Source organism: Melozone crissalis, unplaced genomic scaffold, assembly GCF_028551555.1.
Source record: "Melozone crissalis strain CALT ecotype California unplaced genomic scaffold, PUWL_Pcris_2 ptg000023l_1, whole genome shotgun sequence".
NCBI classification, from domain to species: Eukaryota; Metazoa; Chordata; class Aves; order Passeriformes; family Passerellidae; genus Melozone; species Melozone crissalis.
The window spans coordinates 16,137,314-16,156,967 of NW_026535801.1; the positions used below are offsets into that span (position 1 = coordinate 16,137,314).

Below are 19,654 nucleotides of genomic sequence, written 5' to 3' on the forward strand. Positions count from 1 at the left end.
TTATTAACAGGGCATGGGATGCAAAATTCAACCCAATATTCAGACAAGATACTCATGTACTCTGCAGCTTCAGCAAGCCAGGACTATGGATTCATGCTGATAAAGCACCACACCTCGGGAGGGCTGGAGAAGCACCTGGCTCCCCTGAACTCACGGGCAGGTAGTGCCCACACTCAGTCCAGCCACGGCCAGCCCTTCCTGCTCTTGCAGCTGTGGCGTGTTGCAGGGCAGGGCTGCCGGGCTGCTGTCCCTGGCTGGGTCACTCGGGGACGTCCTGCCCACATCTGTGGCTCAGGGGGCCCGCACAGCCTGCGCGCACTGGCAGCACCCACGGCAGGACCGCTCCGCTCTGTGCTGCTGCTGCTCACACTGCTCCCGGGGGCAGGAGCAGCAGTGCAGAGCTCTGCACCTCCCCGGCAGCGCTCCTGGGGGAGAGCTGCAAATAACTAGGGAGGGATGTATTTTTGCACCACGTTTGTTTACTGGTTACTTCAAGGGGGCTGCAGTCCCCAGGGAAATTCTCAGGAGGTTTGCTCTGCTGCTGGACACATTGAGCCCCCCTTCCTGTGCCCACCCTCTGCTCCTGCCCCTGGCTGGCTAGTGGGGAGCAGCCCCCTGGCTCGGTGCTGGCCTGCAGAACTTTGGGGGCTCCTGGGTTTGGGGTCAGCACATTGTTGAGCTCTGTGCTAACCAAACTCCAGCTTGGTTTCCTGAGCAGGCTTGGAGGACGCCAAGGGGAAAATATAAAACAGCGCAGGATGCGCTCAGCTTTGCCAGCAGCAAGGGCATCTTGCAGCACAGCCTCTGCCCTCCCCTGCAAACACTGCCTAACAGCAGAGTCACTGGCTGGAAATTTGGGATGGCAATGGCTTTGCAGCTAGTGGCACAGGAGATGAGGCAAAATGATGGTTCCTCTGCCACTCACAGGGCTTTTCTCCTGTCCCCATTCCTCAAAAACTGGACACAGGGACTAAAATCAAGAATGAATGGTGCACCCAGATGAATAGCTACAACAACAACAAAAAAACCCACCTCAAAAGCTAGAAAAAACCACACAAGCAAGACAAATCCTACTTTTATAGAGCAGGAGGCTGGGAACCACCCACATATTTGTCATAGTAGGCAAGGAACTCGGATGTCTCAGGAGAAGCCTCACTGCAGATATGCTGCTCTCAACCTGTCTCACCCCAGCTGCCCCTCGCCATCAGGAGTGGGGGTGGCCCTGTCCCTCCTGCCCCCCAATAGTGCCTGCAGAAGGGGCATACAGGCTGGGCTGTGTGTTGAGGATGGCAAAGGTAGGGAGCAGACAGCCCTCTGACCTCCTTCCCTAACTCCATTGGCCATGCTGGTTTGGGGAATGAAAGCAGCACATCCCTGCGCCTCTCCAGCAGCTGCTGCCCCTCACCTGTCTGCATGGGGGTGGCAGTGTAGGACATCCCATGGGGGCTGCTGCCAGCTCCCTCGGAGGCTGAGCATGTTCAATGATGCCTTGAGCCTCACTGATAACCCCCCATTGTCTCTCTCCACAGATCCAGCTGGCTGAGCTGGCGCAGACCCGAATGTGACCCAGCACCATCCCCAATGGATCAGCAACACCTCTCCTGTGCCTGACAGCATGGGGGTGCTGGGCTGACCCCCAGGGGAACCCCCAGGGGCTGCTTGCTGCATAGAGGCCACTGGTGTTTACACTTGGTGACAGTCTCTGCTTACATAGCACCTTGTTTCAGTGAGAGATTTACAAACAAACAGCCTCTCACAGCACTGATATGCACCAGGTCCCATGGTGGGAGCTGGGATGGGGAGAGGGGCAGGTGTCAGGGGTGACAACAGCTCCTGAGTCTCAAGAGAGCGGGAGGAAGGCTTCCTTCTGATGGCTGTACATTGCCCAGTGAAGGCTGAGTGTGCAAAGAGTGGGTCTGGCCAGAGAGAAGCACGTGCCGCAGTGCCCAGCCTGCAGCCCTTACTCCTTCCCTGTGCATCTCTGCCTGCCTGGGGATGGAGGGAAGCAGTATGACAAACTGCAGATGATCCTGCTTGTGGGAAAGATCCCTTGGGGAACTCAAGCTGGCTGCAGCTTCGGGACAGCCCTGGCTTGGCCCTGACCCACTCCAGATGTCCCAGCCAGGGCTTCAAGCATGAGGGTGGTGCAGAGCCCTTCCTCAACCCCCGTTTCCGCACCGCATGGTCCTGCTGAGGAGATAGCAGAAGTCTGGAGAGTTCATTTAGCAACTGAAGTCATTAAGGAATCACACTCAGTTGTCTCTAAGCCCTAATGAAGCCAATTCCCAACATTAATGATTGTTCTTCCTTACATTGCCAGACACTAAATATAGCTGCCCATCCACTCAACACACAGAGCTGATGTTATCTGCTCTGTTTTTACTGGCTCTGCTGCTCTCTGGAAGTTTTCTGTTATATTAGTGGAAAAGTTCACTGCTCAGGGAGATGGAAAAAAAAATCCATCTTCCTAACTTAATAATTTTTCCACTCCCCTTTGCCTTCTGCCACACACACACTTGCCCTTCCTCATTTATTCACTAGTGCTCTCATCTTAATAAAGAACTGCCTCCTGCTGTTGCTGTCAAGTTTGTGGCTGTTGTGTTTATGGCACAGCTTGGAACACCAGTCAGTGGAAACCTGATTTAATCCCTAGAGGGTGGATATTTTATGTGGTTGTGCTGCTGATCCTCACACCTCCAACCTGGCCAGGTACTGCCCCATTCTCTTTCCAGTAGGGAACACTCTATAGGGACTAGTTTTGGAGTTTTGCACTGAGAATCAAAACCCAAAGAAGGAAAAGCAATAGTCATCTGGGAAAGAAAAAGGAGAAAATCCTTTCCAGAAAGCTGCCTGGAGGGCTGCCTGCCTTGCTCTGCCACTGCCGTGTCACAGCTCATATTCCTTCCTGAAGTCACTGACATTAACTGCTGTGGACAAGCAACACAGCTGGACTTTTCGTAGCTGACACAGATGAAAGCAAGTATTACACTCATCTAATCTGAATGCCACAAAACCAGTGTCAGTCTCAACCCCATAACTGCTACCTGTCATTGCTCCAGGGAGATATCTCTATCTTGACTTTAGGATACCGGCAGGGAGAGAATCCACCAGTCCCAAAGGCAAATTCTCCCCGTGGTTTTTCTCCATGGTTTTTCTCCATGCATTATTTGGAATATATCTCTTATTTTTCACCTGGTATTTATCTAATCCCTTGCTTCCAGACACTTGCTGTACCCTTTCTTTGAGGGTGGAACACATCAATGCTCAAATGCAGTACAGTTGAAGCACACTTTCCTGGTCCTGTAAGATCCTGACCTAATGGGTGAAACATCTTCCACCTACACAAATTCTTTTCTTATTATTTTCTTTGTGATGCTGGAGCCTGTAAGGTGCATATTTTCAGCTTTGCTCCCAGGCCAGGAGAGGAAGGATTTGCTATTATTTTTAATGGCATCTGACTTTTTCAGCTCATCATGTAATTGCAGGAGTGGGGGCTATAGAACATCTCAGTAATTCATGCATAGTTTTTTCTCTCCAGCTCCATTTTCTTCTCCAGCCAGGGATTTCTTTCCCTCATTTTACCCTCTCCTTCTGTTGGGCATGTCTGTCTCTCCCTCGTTTTAATTATCATGTAATTGTCTCCAGTCTCCACTTCTCCATCTTTTCCCTCTGCACTTCACTTTTTCCCAGGTCGGTGCATCCCTCTGTGCCATCTATTCCTGCCTGTCATCCAGGGGAACCTTTTCAACCTTTTGCTGCAATTGCAATTTCTGCCCTGTTACTACCAATGCTAGGATGTCCTTGAGGGAGCCAGGAATGGGCAGAAGCTGTTAGAACAAGCTGGCAAGTTCCAGGGAGAAGGGGAGGTGTGTCTGTAACAGCATCTGCCTGTGGTGCTCAGGGACCTCACTGTTTCTCGCCAGCCAGTGTGCCCTGGGGAATACGATGGGGAAGTGGAGGCACTCAGGCAGCAGGGCAGGGGCAAAGAGGAAGACAAGCAATACGAATTAGCAGGACTTTAGGATAGACTTTAGAATAGAATGTGAGGACCCAGAGAGGGTTCACACTGTAACAAGTCTCAAAAGACAAGGATGGTGTTTGCAAAATAGATACCAGACCAGGCCTAGGAGAATACAGAGCAATGGTGGAAGTCATGAATGGTTGTGAGGATTTAACTGCCACCTGAGAATATCACAGCAGCTTTTCAGTAACACCACAAGCCTGAATATCAGATAAACAAGCCTATAAACAAGCAGAACTGAATTCCTAGTTGTTACAGTATGGGTGTGACTGTAAAACACGGTGTTAGACCCTGCACTTGTCCCTCACATTGGTAACACTCCACAGTCTGAATCCCCGGGGACAGTCGTGCATGTCCCTTCAGTCTCGGCGCCACTTTGCCATCGCTCCCAATGCACACACCCAGGAGGGACAGCTCTGCCCACATGGAAATGCAGCTGCTTCTAGGATACAGTCCAGCCATATCTTACAGTTCACCAGCACAGTACAGACATCATGTCCCAGTGAAAGCAAAGGGCATGTTGATTCAATTGACAAAACAACTCTCAAAATTAAGGGGAGCTCCAAGTTTGCTCTTCATCACAACACAACCCCCAGACATATTCCTGAAGAGGTAGGCAGGAAAACAAAATCCAAATTTAAAAAACATGTAAACCCCTCAGACTAAACTGATGTCTGCAAAAGTAGATAGTTTTTCCCACCCCAGAGCAAGACAAACAGCACCCCACCCCAAAAAGAGAGAGGCAGTTCCTCGGAGTTCCTCACCTTTTCTCCTACCCTGCAGGTTTGATCAGAGAAGTGTTGGTTTCTGTTCTCCAGGCTAGTATTAAGCTGTTAAATGTACCATTTTCACCTTGTTTTCCTTTTATTCACTGTCACCTTCAGAGCTTCTGTCGGCAGTTTGCTCTCTCACTTAAACCTCCCAACTCCCTTCCCCTTCCAAGCAGAATCAGCCCACCCTCCTTTGCCAGCACTGAACATGCCACTGCCAGAGCATCTGTGAACTAGAGAACCACCTTCCCTCACAACAATGTGAATTACTGCCACCAGATTTCACTTTTAACTGGCTACTCTTTTTTTTTTTCCCATTTAAGTCAGTTGAAAACTACTCTTTACTCTTCACCCTTCCCAGGCTTAGCTGCTCTTCAGGAGCTAAGTGCTTCTCATCATGGCAAGTTTCCTAAAGCTACTCAGTCCCAAGACGGGGGACTTGCCTGCTTGCCTGTTTTCTGTCACCTAGCAGAAGTCAGAGGATGCCATCTCCTGCTGCTGTGGTGGGGGAAGTTTAGTACACACTTGCCATTTCAGTGCTCAGAACATTTGCTGTTTGTACAAGCACACACATTGCTTTCCTTCGATGTAAAAGCCCATGCCAGCAAAACAAAACCACCGAGAGGAGTGCAGTTTTACCTGGAAAGTAGGAGTTCTCACCTGGGAAAGCTGTGATGGGTTCTGCAGAGGAAAAACAGAAGCTCATGTTAGAGAGGGGAGTATTACACACCAAGCCCCCAGTTCACATCCCCATTGATTTGCAGTGGCTGAGCGAAGCAGGCTCCCACAGGAGCCACTCGCTGGGAACAGCACAGGGAGCCAGCCAACCTCAGCAGAACCGTGAGAAACCTGGTCCCAGCTGGGGACCAAACAGACACAAAAAGCTTTGACTCAAACACACTTGAGAGGAAAATATGTCTGAGATTGAGGGTCATTTGTATTCAGCCTGCCTGGCCTGAGTCATCCAATGACAAAGCCTCACCTGGCCCAGTGATGAAACCCTGAAACCCCCTAAATTTCCAAAAGTGGTTTTGGTTTCTGGCTCAGCTCTGGCACTGTTTCTCACACGGGAACTGTGTGAATTCTGGGCAGTGATGCCCTGCTCCTCTCTATCTCACAGTGACAAGAAACAAAGGCAAGTGATAGTTTTCCTTCTTTCGAGATACTTTGAAGATGTAATCTATTACAAATTACTGGATCTGAAAAGCAATAATCGGTACTTACTACTGATTACTTTCTTGCAGAAGTAATAGACTTCTGATTATTTTTAGATTACTTCTGCATTATGCCTGTGAGTCACAGAAGCAGACTCTGGCTCTACTGACTGCTATGAAATCATCATCTGGGTTCAAAATGTGAATGACACATTTGTCAAAGGAAAAAATTATTGTGACTTATTAGCATTCTTTCATGCTAAAAAGGAATCAGATTACTTCCAAGGATTATATTTGCAAAAACAGTAGCCTGTGCTGGAGTCAGCTATTCTCATGGCTCTGAAAGAAAGAGAGCAGCATGGTATTGCTACCATTTCATAATTATTTTGGTGAAACTGGAAATGACCCCTAAGTTATGTTAAAGTTTGCAGTGGGAACCCTTTGCTGGAAATGATCTGAAACAATCCTTATGGGTTTTAAGATCCACATTCAACTTCAAGACAGGGTAAAAATAATTTTGTGTAGCAGTTAGGTGTGTTTTTTGGGCTGAAAATGCTTGAAGCGTCATAATTTATTAATGCTTTTGGTTTTGAAATATTAAGCTTTAGGTTCATGAGGCCCAAGATACAATAAGACTGGAGCTAGGTGAATTGCTGAGTTCCAAAGAAGTTAGATAGGAAATACTATTAGTGTTAATCATGGGTCTTGCTTCTCTTTAATGCCATAGAAGGCAAGAGATTAAAACACCACTGTCAAGCCTTAAATACCGGGAATTTGACATCTGAAGTATTAGCTCCTTTGACAGATGGGAGACCAGCAGAGTTCAAAGCATCAAAGAAACGGGGACTGACGGTGCTTAAGAGCCTCTCTGGGGCACTCCTAGTCCTCTGTTTTATTATCAGTGCTGCTTTCTGCGCCATCTTTACCCTCACCTGCCCACATAGGGGGGCAAGCAATGTAAGCAGCTCTTCCCAAGCATGGTTTGTCTGGTGCTTCCTCCCCTGAGAAACACCCCTTGGGACAGAGTGTTTGTCCTGTTTGGGTTAGGAGGCACTAGGATCATCCCTTGGTGGGCTGAGGTGAGCAGCTTCACTGAATGGGGCCTTTCAAAGCCCAAAAGGGAGACAGGCTCTTCCCCGCTTTTTCCATTGCTTCAGGATGGGTCAGAGTTCCTAGTGAAACATGCTTCTCCCAGGACATGCACAAGAGCAGGACCTCGCTGCTCTGGGCAGCTCTCAGCACAGATCCCACTATTTAGATACTGCTGGTCCCGTGCTCAGCCGGGATACCTCTAAATACAGACCCAAGCAGGACAGCAGCCAGAGCCATCAGTGTGATTGCATGGATATGCCAGCTAGAGGAAAAGTGCAGGCAATGGCTCCACCTGCAAACTGCTGAAACACACTTTTTTGCTCCTTTTTTTTTTCCCAAGTCCTTTCTTTTTTTACCTGGCTTTTGGCCTGGTTTGGGAAATGGTGAATTCTAGGGCAAAAATTTCTTTTGTTATTCTGTTAACATTGCTGTAAAACCTCTCTGCAGTTTTTTTTTTTTTTTCTTATTAGAGAAAACTCCTTTTGAACTCGTTGGCCCCTCTAAGTGTGTAATACTGACTGACAGCAGGCTTCTTTTGTTCAGCACTTTCCTTTTAAATTTGGTGTATGTCCTTATCACACAGAATAGTCCTCAGTAACCCTCAGCTGCTCTTTCAGCTTTGCGTGGCAGAGACATGTGCTTCCTTCTCCTCACACCAACGCAGGCAGAGCCCTGTCCCCCAGAGGCTGAGTCGCCCTCCTTTCTTTCATGGGCAATCAAAGTCCCAGCGGAGATCCAGAAGCTGCTGCTAACTCGGCCAGGGGAGGTGTGGCCCACTGACAGCGTGCAAGCCAAGGCTCTGCAGCCTGAGCTGCCCCCTCCCTGCCTCCCTGCCTGCCCCCGGGCGGGATGCAGCACGTACCCATGCAGTTCTCCAGCGGGATGTCGGTGCCCAGCCGGATGTCATCCAGGGCCAGCTCTCCCGAGTGGCCGTTGCGGATGAATCCCTCAAACACGATCTGTGGGAAATCACAACAGAAATGTCAGTGCTAAGTTGGGCGCTTCCCAGCTTAGAGCCACCTACGGAGAGTGGCTGCTGCTCCCAGAGGAAAGGGTGGGAAATTGCTCCAGGCTTTCCCTACAGACCTGTGGATCACCTGACACTAGTCCTGCTTTCTTGCCCTGTCTCTGCCAGCCCTTTCCCAGGGAAAGCTGCTGTGCCTGGACAGGTTCAACAGAGACATCTTTGCCTGGCCTGGCAGCTCTTGGCTTGCAATTTTTTCAGTTAAATGCCACTCATAAGGAATAAAGACTCAGTGAACCCCCCTAGCCCTTGCACAGTGGCATAACTCTGAGTTACTGCAGCAGCAGCTTTGGCCCATGGTATTAACTGAGCTATGATCACAAAAAGGAAGGGAAGGACACAAAATGCACAGCTACATTAACTGCAAAGTGCTGTTCCCATCAACATTATATAAGAAGTATTGAAATGTCAGAGGAGAAGGGTCAGCTTATTCCTACTTAATCACAGGCAAAATATATTTACAAAAATAAGTAGAGTCGTTAGCTCTAAGAACTGCTGAGTGGAGACACTTGCAATATTTACATAATGACGCCATTATACACATGCTGGTATATTCACGTTTAGCACAAAAAGTAGTCAGCCAGTGCCCATCATTCTTATCTGTAGGCATATTGTGTTTTCTGGTATTTTATTAAAAAGCCAAACCCATACAAGCAAACTAGTCAGACAGCTCCAGTGCAAAGCTTTAGCTTTATATCCCCCTGCCTACTCTGAAGGCATTGGAATAGGCTGCCAAGTGAAGTGCTGGAATCACCATCCCTGGAAGTGTTCAGAAGGCATGTGGATGTGGCACTTGTGGATATAGTTTAGTGCTGCACATGATGATGCTGGGTTTAATGATTGGACTTGATGATCCTGGTGGCCTTTTCCAGCCCTAGTGATACTAGGATTCCAAGGGTCCAAATGATTTCCTAGGGCTACGTACTTCACAAACCTCCTCTCCCAATATTAGGTGACCTCTTTCATCTAAGGTGCCTGGGATCCATGCCTGCCTTCAAGGACACCTCCCTGAAGGGCTGGGTATCTGACTGCACAGGCAATGGAATGTCTGGGCTGTGAGTCCCAAGCTCGGGCCATCAACCCATGCGGGAGGCAGCAGTTTGGAGGGGTCAGTGGCCTGACAGCAGCAGCTCCCTGGGTCAGGCTCAGGGCTGGGAGCTGGCTGGAGCAAGGCTCCCCACCAGGGTGGTCACTAAATTGCTGCCTCAAGCCTGGGAGTCCACATTTCCTCTGCCTTGGAGGGTGCTGGACACTGTGCTGATGCTCATTAACAAGTGACAACAGTAGCACTGTCTCCCTGGCAAATGGCACGCTGCCCGGGAGGGACAACCGTGCCAAAGACACTCCTGGAAGCAGCAGCCTCTCCATGGGACGCTGGTACAGCTGTGCCAGAGGGGCTCAGGTGGCCGTGGCAAAGCAGCACAGCTCCCTTCCTCCCTCCAGCTCATCCCTTCTCTTCCATTGATCTCTGAGAGTGGGACAGGGCCATGATCCTACAGCCCAGCACCGAGCCCTCTGATCTAGGCTAAAGCATCAGAGAAGAGGATTCACAAATGAGCCTGCATTCCCTCTTCCTTCTCCTATGTCAACACTTGCAGCTGAGGCTGGAGAATGGCTGTTTGCTGCCCACCCTTAAGAGCTGACTGTGTTCGCTCCCAGCTTCCCACTTCTCCTGGCTGCTGCATTTGCTCCCTGGAGCTGCACATCTGCCTCTGGTCAGACTATCTGATGACCTTCACTTGGAGGGGGAAGAAATGCACAAAACAAAATAGAGGAAAAAAAAGAAAAAGGGAGAATATTTGGGAGATCTGAGGAATATGAAAGGCAACAGGCTGAACAAAGGCCCAAGTCTGTGCAGAAGACAGGCACTCTCAGAATAACAAACAGTGTAGCTTAGTTACTATGGTAACTTGAGAAACACAGTGAAAACAGCCACATTTCCCAAAGATGAATGGGCCTGGGCTCTGAAACACTGAGATCAAGATGCTGGAGAAGTCTACCTAGTCCAGCACACCTTCTGCAAACATCTTACCCGGTACTCCATGTCGTAGCTTGGCAAAATGATGCGGCCTTCCCTCCACTCCTCCCCTTGGTCCTCCGTGATGACCCACAGTGCCTTGTGCTCCTGGCTGGCTTCCCGCCAGACCCGCAGCATCACCCCATTGCTGCCCCAAGCCTGGTACTGGAAAACCATGCAGACAGCACTCTGGGGCAAATAGATGGTGGGACTGATGAGCCGGGCTCGCTGGCCTTCCCGCCTTCCGCTGCTTTGCAGTTGCAGGTAATTCTTGACATCTGTTCAGAGAGAAAAACACCATTCCATTGTTTTCTGCAGCCACTGGCAACGAGTGTCTCACCTACTGCCAAGTGGCTTTGGCAGTGCTGCGCGGCAGTGCAGCCCCATGCCTGCAAAAGTGGGGTCTCACACCAGCACCCTTTGTGTGTTCATCCAGCCCAGGCAGGGCATCGAGTTGCACACTCCCTCACCAGGCACCACCCTCTCCCTGGGTAGGAGACCAACAACAGAAAGTGTTTAAGAAAAAGACTGACATAATTAGAAGAAGTTAAAAAGCTAGAGCAAGTTATTGTCAGAGGAAGTGATGCCATGATAATTGCATTGGCAGGGGGTATGTGCGTTTATTCTACTGGGAGCTTCCTCAGTGAACAAGCCTGAGGTGGGTTTTTCTAAATGCCAGTGCTGAAAACTCATCTGGTTTTGAGGATAAGTGCAACAAAATGAAACTCTGGCTCTCAGTTTTTCTGTAATGCAGCAAAACAGCCTCTAAAGCACAGCACAGAGGAAGGACATGGACCCAATGCGTGAAGCATGCATAGGTGACAACTGGGTGGTTGCAAACTTGAAGGTAGCTGAAATACATACAACAGAGGATTCACTTGCTCTAATATTACATTTAAATTGTGCCACATTTTTTGTCAGTCCTCAGGGAGGAGAGATTTGATACACTTGATATCCCAGGAGAAGTTCAAGGCTGAGGCTGGAACTGGAGATATTTGATCTGAATACCAATAGCAGCAAAAGCACATGGATACAAATCCCGAGGCACACCTGACTTTAGCTGGAATCAGTGGTTTCCAGCCCTCTCTGATGAAAAGCCTCCTCAAGGAGTTTCCCATTTGCAGCTTGGATGTCTGAAGTCCCTTAGCACAGACTGAAAGCCCAGTGTGTAGCTGAAGTGATCTTTACCTGTCCCTCCATCATGACCAATGTCAGGATGGAATCCCTTGGGTCTCTCCAGCTGTAGAGCAAGGTGACCCAGACAGGCCAGCTACAAATATTGCTCGAGTTTGCATTTTGCTCAAAAGAGGGATGTGCACACTTTCTTTTGCTACACAGTGGGCAAGTGCCACTGGTGCTTCGTGCCAGCATGTGCCAGCCCAGGCACAAGAGGATTATCTCTGCCCCAGAACTATACTGAAGGGTTTGTTAGCTCCTTCCCCCACATCTTAGCCTGCTGTGCCTGATGGGCCAAGCTCTGAGCAGCAGCTTGGCCCTGCCTGCCCTGCTCCCCCTGTGGCTTCAGTGCCCACAGCAGTGACAAGAGCAGTGTCTGTACTCAGAATGTTTGCAGAGTGTGCTCAAAACACCTCCAAAACTTAAACCAGAGAGACCTCAACTTGGAATCCATGGAAAGATAGGTCCCAACAGAAAACAGCAGCTGATATCACTGCTGCTCAGCAGTCAGGTGACATCACAGCCCAAGGGAGATCTATCAACAGTGCTGGCCCTGCTGCAAGATTGTCAGTGCCAGAGAGCAGAAACCAACCACTGTGAGCTATGCAGCCTTCTAAAATAAATTTAGGACAAGATAACAGGAATATTTGCCATCATTCTTCTCCTACCATGTGTGATCAAAGTACTTCAAAAGCATATCCACTTCTATGAACTTTCACTGATTTTGCTGTATGAAGGACAAATCTGTTCCCAACTGGCCACATAAAGAAACAGCAACATTTTAGCAAAATTTTCCAGCACCTGTGAAATGTCCCTGTGCCACTTGGCACTTTATGCCAACAAACAGTAGCAGAAAAAAAGGATGAAAGAGTGTTTGCCCACTCCTGCTTGAGTGAATCACTTGAAAAAGTACCATGCCGTTTTCTAATGGAGGAGTGTTCTTGTGATTTACCTCAGAGTGCTAGTAGTGGAGGAAGAGATGTGGGAGATAAACAAGTGGAGGAATTAAAAAAAAAAGAACAAGCTGTACTCCATGCCTAAGGAGTGATAAGGCATAATAAGTCATCAAGGTCTCCTGAATTAAAAACCTCTTTTTGTAATTCACTACAAGCCTCTTCAAATAAAAAAAAAGCAGCAACAAGAAAAGAACAGCAGCAACAAACAAGGGAGCAAATCAGACTGTAGTCATACACTTATCTCACAGCTGAAATGGTCTCACAGGCAAATCTTAAATAAAAGCACTAGCCAGGTTCAAGAATGATCAAATCCATATCCTCAAAGTTCAGGACCAACCTTTGGTGCCAGTACCTAAGTAGCCTGACTGAGTGCAGGGTTTTGAGCCATCCTTGGATCTGCCCATAGCCCAGAGCTGACTAGAGGGGACAGACTATTCTAATTGTGCAGCTGGACACCTCCCATTATCCTCACCCCAAAAGCCAGTGGTATCTGGTGTGGCTACCTTGCCACTTCAGCAGAAGAGCCTGTGTGCCTGAGTGACATCCCTCCTGCCAGGATTGACACTGACCTTCTGTTTGTTCCCATTCCTATCAAACTCCTTAACTGCAGCCAAAACTAATGCTCCCTTCAGCAACACAGGATCTTTCAGAAACTTGGGAACCCTCCATCTCCTGTGCTCCCTGCCCAACTCTTGCTGGGGCCCAGAGATCTCTCCAGGACCTACTGTCAGTCCCAAGGGCTGCAAGGAGGCTCAGTCCTTGGGTGGTGATTCCAGTTGCTCCCCTGCAAATAGCAGTGGGTTTGGGCACCGTGCACTCTTGCTCCTGGTACCAGTACCAGTTTCTGGGAAAGCCAAGTGCAGGCAGGCATGACTTTCTATGTCATTTGAAGATGAAATGGCTGGATCACTCTAATGGCTAGTTGGACCTTTGGAAAAGCCCTACAAATTTGCTGAGACTGACTGAATAAGGGCACTGTGGAGGTAATTGTTGGAACAGCATGTGGAAGCCTGGTGGTTCCAGCAGTCACTCTGTTTGATACAGTAAATGGAAGCCTTTGGCACAGAAAGCATCTGAAAGGCTGATTTCCCCTGTTAAAACACTTGAAGGGAGCTTTGCAATGATGAGCTGATCAATTCTTCCAGGATCAGAAATGCATTTTAATCTCTTTCCCAGAACTTTGCTTTGCAGTCTCTGTTCCTAACACGATAGCTACATCCTCCACAGAACTGGCACTGCTAGTTCAAAGCACCGGCTCAAAAAAGGCAGGAAAACCCACTCAGGCATTTTACCTGTTTTGCAACTGATGCTATGGAATAAATCTCATGGACAATTTATGGGATCATCTGGATGTAAGGGAGCCAGTAATGTGAACATGGAACCACCCTAGCCAGATGATGGCAGAGCCCCTCCTGTGTGCATGGCAGTGAGTCCTGGATAAATCACCAGCTGGGCTCTGCAAACCAACCATCTGGGCAACGTGGTTTTCTCTTGGCACACCTGCCCCCTCCTGCTAGGAAGCCATCTGAGAGGACATTAGGGGCAATGGGGGATGAAGCCTCACAGTTTGGGTCAGACTGCAAGCACAAGCCACAGCAGCACCCCCTGTGCAAGGTCAGGCTGCCTTGTGCTTGGGTCCTGCACATCTCACACCCTCTCTCAAGGAAAGCACCTTCCCTCACAGATCTCAGCAGCACATCTGGAGGTGTTCCAGCAAAACATGTCGGGCAGCATGTACACAAGCAATTATTGAGATTTCAGACTCCCTCTGCATTTCCCCCTCACTGGATATTGTTGAGTTACAGCTGCTGCTCCTGTGGAGGAAACACATGAAGTGCCCTCACTTACATCCCTCCAAAGGTCGCTGCACTCTCCTTTGCTGCACGGTGTGCTTTAGCTGGCAACACGGCAGCCCAGCTGCAGCCACCTCTTGTCTGTCAAATCCCAGAGGTGACCACACTGCTGTGGGCACTGTCTGCGGCTTGCACAGCCCCAAACGCCACCCCAACCACACTGTGTCATGGCCAAGTGGACATCCCAGTGAGGCATGATCCTGCTGTTCTTCTGGGGCATGTGAGGTGGAAGCTGCATCAGCTCTTGCCACTCCTGGGGAGCAGATCAGCTTGGATGCTCTTATGACTGCAGGGTGGTCTGGTAGCAAGGGAATGGCAGCTGCATGAATATGCAGATTGAAATTGGATAGTTATCACATTTTTAAATTTTTTGGCAAATCATGCAAATTCACCTCAAAAGGCTGCCACTATAATTTCATGACAGGCCTCTCCTCAATGACAGACTTTCATTTAGGATGGGAAGTCAATCCTCCATAAAACTAATATTTATATTAACTAGATCACTGCATCTACTGGAAAATCCCCTCAATTTTGATTATGTGTTAATTAGCCTGCCAAGTCCTTGCCATTTCAGTCTCTAAATCAGCCCATCAAAAGGCATAAAATCCCACACTTACCCAGAACCAGGCTCTCAGCCTGCTCTCCGGAGCCCTTCTAATGGACCCCCCATTACATCCTCTCAATTAAGCCTCACGCCCTCAACAGCACAGTGCAACTGTGAGTCCTGTTACCTTCCCCAGGGAGTGCAGGGAGGGCACGGTGTCCCTGACAAATCAAATCCCAATTAAAGCCCGACATTTATAAGCTGCCAGCCACCAAAACTTGTCCTTTGGCAGCGTGGTGGGCACCCTGCCTGCCCCTGCATGAAAGGTGTGCACAGCCCCACCAGCCCAGCATCTGTGCCTGCACAAGCGCAGAGCTGAGCAGGCTGGGGCTGCACTGCACAGGCCGCACACACTCTTGCTTTCCCCAGCCCTGCTCTGTGACCCACTGCTGCGAAGCCATGGGGTGGTGCGCAGCTAAGGTTTGAGAGATGGTGTCTTGCTTTGCAGAGAGCATTCCAGCCTGCTTTTTTAAGCAGGAATGTCACTGGTGTTTGGGTCAAAAAAGTGACTGAAGCAAGCAGTGAGCCCCAGAGAAATGGTTTCTTTTCCTCTGCCTCCAGCCCAGCCCAAGCAAGCAGGAGCTTTGCTGGAACAGACCATGGCCACAGCTCCTTCTATCATGCATGACAGTATGGGCACATGGACAGCCAGAGCCTGGCCCTAGCCTGCAGCCAGGGAACTCACACAGAGCAGCTGACGCTCAGCAAACCTCTTGTGACTGGGGTGCTGGGGTGTCCCAGCTCTGCCGTGCTGTGGGCAGCCAGGGCATGAAGGACTTTCTAGCATTTGCTGTCCTCACTGTGCAAATGAGAGTCAGGAGAGACACGTACAGCTTTGCTGAGAAGCAATCTGCACCACACATGAGGGAGCGAAGAGAGACAGAGATGGATATATGGTCTGCTTCCCACAGTGTGCAGCTGCTCACTCATTGCACAGAAATGCTTGACTTTCATACCACCCCACATGTAAAACTCCTTCCTACTTCAAAGGACACAGGATTGACCCTTGAGGTCAAACTGTGTCCCCAAGGCACAAGCCCTGAGACTCTCATGAGAGTAAGTGCAGACCCACTTCAGTTCAGCCCTGCCCTGTTAACACCATGAAAACCTTTCTGCTACTTTGGACACAGTAGAATCAAGGCCTTCCAACAGCAGTTCTCATGGATTGCAAGAAAAATATGAAACTTTCCCTTTTAAAGATCCCATGGGAAAAACACAGGAATGGTAAGGGGTCACCATCAGCTTAAAAACAGCTTAACATTTGTTTCTCTTAAAAAATAAGCTCTTACGAAACTTCAGAGCACTATAAACACTCCTCTGCTGAAAACACTTTGAAACAAATAAACCTTTCCCTGCAGTGCCTGCAACTCAAGTGAGCAGCATTCCTGACCCTCCAAGCCAGCAAGGCCATGGCCCACAAGAGAAGCTCTCAGTGGGTTTTTGCGGCCCAGCCCAAGAGCTGTGTGGTCAGGAGTGCTGCAAGGTTAAAAGTGCTTCCTTTTCTGTGCACACGTACAGCTGCCAGCATCCGAACAACACGGGGTTCATGATGACCCTGATGCTGTGCTCACCCAAAGGAGAAGCAATACATGGTAAAGCTGCAGATCCCACAGTTCTCTTCTAGAACCATAAGGTATTTGCTTAAGCACTGCAAGAAAAGGGAAGGGGGAAAAAATGGGCAAAACACGGAGATTTCATCTCTTCAGTACTGGCTTATTAGTGTAGCATCACTGAGAGCAATACAATCACATTGACTGGCTAAGGATACAACCAGGATCTTTAGACCCTTCAGGATCAAGACCCCAGTGAAATTCAAAGATGGTGAAAAGTGAGGTGCCCAAGTTATTAACCCAGATTTATTTTCAGGTCTTAAGACCTTTATCTTGACACCAATGGCACGCTGCCATTGCGTGCAGCAGGAGGAGGGATGAAATCTCATTGAAACCTGAACTTGTTGTTCCGTGAAGCTTGCTAGGTGCAGCTAAGGGGAATCCTTCTACAGATGGGAAGCATCTGAAAGTCCATAGAGGGAAAAATCCTGACAATCTCTTATGGGGGCAGGGAAAAGGGAGCCAATGGTATTTTCTAGGCTTGCGAAGGGCAGGTAGCAGTTGGAACCGTGTTGGGCTTCTGCTGAGCTGGGCACTTTGGGTCCACTTTCACCAATGAGGTCCCCAGACGTGTAATGGGAGCCTGCAGGAGAGGACGTGGAGTTAATCCATGGTGCGAAGAGCCCAAGGAACACAGGGCTAAAAAAAGAAATGCAGAGCTGCCTGAAAGAGTATCTTGGAAATAAAAATAGTGGAATGAGAGCAGTGGGTGTCTTGTCAGTCTTGAGAAGTTCTCTGTGCCAAAGACAAGGAGGAATTGCATGCAGCGCATAAAATGAAATTGGGAGATATCTGAGGAATTCAGGCCTGTCTCTCAGCAGACTTTTCTAATCAAGTGCCTCACAGAGGATATTTCACCATGGTCATTTCCTTTCCTCTCTCTTATGCAGACTGAGCCAGGGCTCTTCCCTTCATTATTATTTTTTCCTTCTTAATTTTAATTTTTGTTTTGCCATTTTCAAAAGAAGTTAAACCACATTCCACATAGCTCTTAAAGGCACAGCACACTTTCTTGCTACTGTGGAGCAGCCATGGCCTCTAGCCTGGGCCAGCACCTTTAAATCAGAGCAAATCGGGCTCCAGAAGCCTTGAGTTCTCCTTAACTTTTGCCCTGCCTCTAACCAAGCACAGCTGCTCTCCTTCACCCAACTGCTCACCCCAGGGTGGGGAATTCACAAGCAAAGACCACCCTGAACAACAGCTTTTCATTCCTTGCTCCCTGGAGTCTGAGTGTGAATTTTCTAACTAGAAACAAAGTGCTGGAGGGAGCATGAGGGAAGGGCAGGGGAAGAATAGGGGAGTGTGAATCAAACAATGCTTTGATTCTGTCCCCACCAAGGAGCTGGCATTGCCTCTTTTTCATGTTTCTCCAGTTGCCTTTAAAAGCTCCTTGGGGAGAAAAAAAGCAAATAGTTGCTTCTTTTTGTGTCATGTCTTCTTAATTTCTAAGAGCAGGACCAAAGTGAGGCATAGCAGTGATGCCTTTGAATTCCAGCTTCTCTGCAGCCCTGTGGGGGCAAGGCAGAGAAGCCCACAGATGCCAGGATGGCACACCCTTGCCTGAACCAGACAGGAGGCCAGTGCCAGTGCTGACCCCTCAGCCTGTGCTGGTGTTTGCTGCTGGCTTCCCCTGCTGCTGTGGGGAAGTCACTCCAGCCCCCCTCCTCCTCCGCTGCCCACACAGCCCATGAGTTGCAGGGCAGTGCTGGAGCTCCTGCCTGCTCCCCCTCAGTGCTTCAGTGCCTGACTGCACAGCACCCTAAGGGAGAGCTCTCCACACTGGCACAAAAACAGACCACTGAACTCAGCAGGACGACATTCCCCAGCCCCAGCTGTGAAACTGTGCGACTCATAACTGAGAAAAAGGAGAAAGAGTAGAAGAAAAACAAGGACTGCATGCTGCTGTCTAAGGCAGTACCAGCCTCTCCTGGGCTACAACAGGATCTTCTAAGAAACTATGGCCAACTAATTGTACAGAGACTCAGGGGAGAGGAAATGAAATGAAAAATTGAGTCTGAGTTATAAAAATAAGTAATTTTTATCCTACTTGCAGGAGACTTATATTAATTAAACATTATTACAGTGAATGAGATGGGGAGGGTTATTAAGTCTGGGGCTGGCTGTAAGTGTTCTCTCCTGTTGCCTGAGGCTCCACTGAGCTCCAGATATTAATCTTCTGAAGCACTCAAATGCTGAAGAGATAAACACTTGAAATATGAAAATATTTTTCTCCCTAGCAGACACTGTATCCCTATGTCACGCCAAAGAATTTTTCAGATGTCCATATGGGCTGCACTTACAGCATTACCGTGTCTCTTAGAAAAAAGCTAAGCACCTCAGGAGCTGAAGAGAGAAATGATGTGTGCATTTGTGTGGGGGTGATTTGTGTGTGGAGATGTAGCAGATTCTCCTCTTCCCATATGTTTCTGGAATACATATTTTCCTCTTTAGCACTGCCTACCAGGTGTTGGCTGCACGGCTTTCCAACTGGCTGGCGGCACTGCCAATCTGGCCAGCGACTCTGCCAGGTGGCTAACAGGTTCGCCTGCATGTTTGCATTCTGAGACTCAACCTTACCCAGGGGAGGGCAAGGAGGGACTCACAGACACTCATGGGGACAGGACCCACAGACACTGGAATCACCAGGCACCAGGGCAGAGCCCAGGACAGGTAAGATCAGCCAGCTTGCCTGCAGGAGCCTTGACTTTCACAAGCAATGACTGAGAGTGAAGCGGTGCTACAGTGACACAGCCTACTGTTATAAGGAAATTGGCAAATGTTCTTCGTGCCAGCCATGCCACAAAGTCAATGAGGGATAAGGAAAGCACACTAGTCCTGGCGTGAGTTCCAAGATGTGAAGCTGAAGAACTTGATTTATCAACCACATTGCCAGAGGCAGGCTCCCTTGCAAGCCATGCCAGCACATCTCAGTGAGGTCCTCCATAAATTAGGCTCTGTCACACTCATGCAAATCTGCTTCCAAAGCACGAAGAGAAAAAGAGCAAAAGTCAAACAGCAAGAAGCTGGCATTTCCAGCACTCTTAGGGCTTAGCTCATTCTTCACTTGGAGGAGACTGAAATCCAGCCTCTGCAAGCCCAGAGTGCAGAGTAGCTGAAGAGTATAGGCAATCTGAGTAACATATGGGAGAGGAAGAAATGCACTCTGGGGAAAAAGCACTGGATCCTACAGAGGACATTTGGATCAGGATGTGGAACAAAGCCTGGGCCAGCCTTCACAGTCCCACAGGATTCAAAGCTCAGTGTCTGATTCAAGTCCATCTCAAGAGGACAGTTAGTATAATTCAGTGCCAGTGGTCACAGTCCTATAAATAAGTCATGAACCATACAGTAAAGCATCTGAAAGTTTCCATAAAAGA

At 48.9% G+C, this 19,654-nt stretch overlaps 1 protein-coding gene across 4 annotated transcripts in view; it reads right to left on the bottom strand.

Moving 5' to 3' along the window:
* Nucleotides 1-19,654, bottom strand: part of NRP2 (neuropilin 2) — an 88,686-nt gene that overhangs the window by 15,033 nt on the left and 53,999 nt on the right. For 3 of the 4 annotated variants that reach the window (XM_054277658.1, XM_054277657.1, XM_054277660.1), the window contains exons 13-15: nucleotides 10,094-10,356; nucleotides 7,900-7,996; nucleotides 5,452-5,472 (exon numbers count right to left, since the gene is read on the bottom strand). In XM_054277658.1, coding sequence (XP_054133633.1) covers nucleotides 5,452-5,472; nucleotides 7,900-7,996; nucleotides 10,094-10,356 — 381 coding nt within the window. Of the gene's footprint in view, nucleotides 1-5,430; nucleotides 5,473-7,899; nucleotides 7,997-10,093; nucleotides 10,357-19,654 lie in introns of all 4 variants that reach the window. The other variant, XM_054277659.1, reaches the window with a different exon arrangement.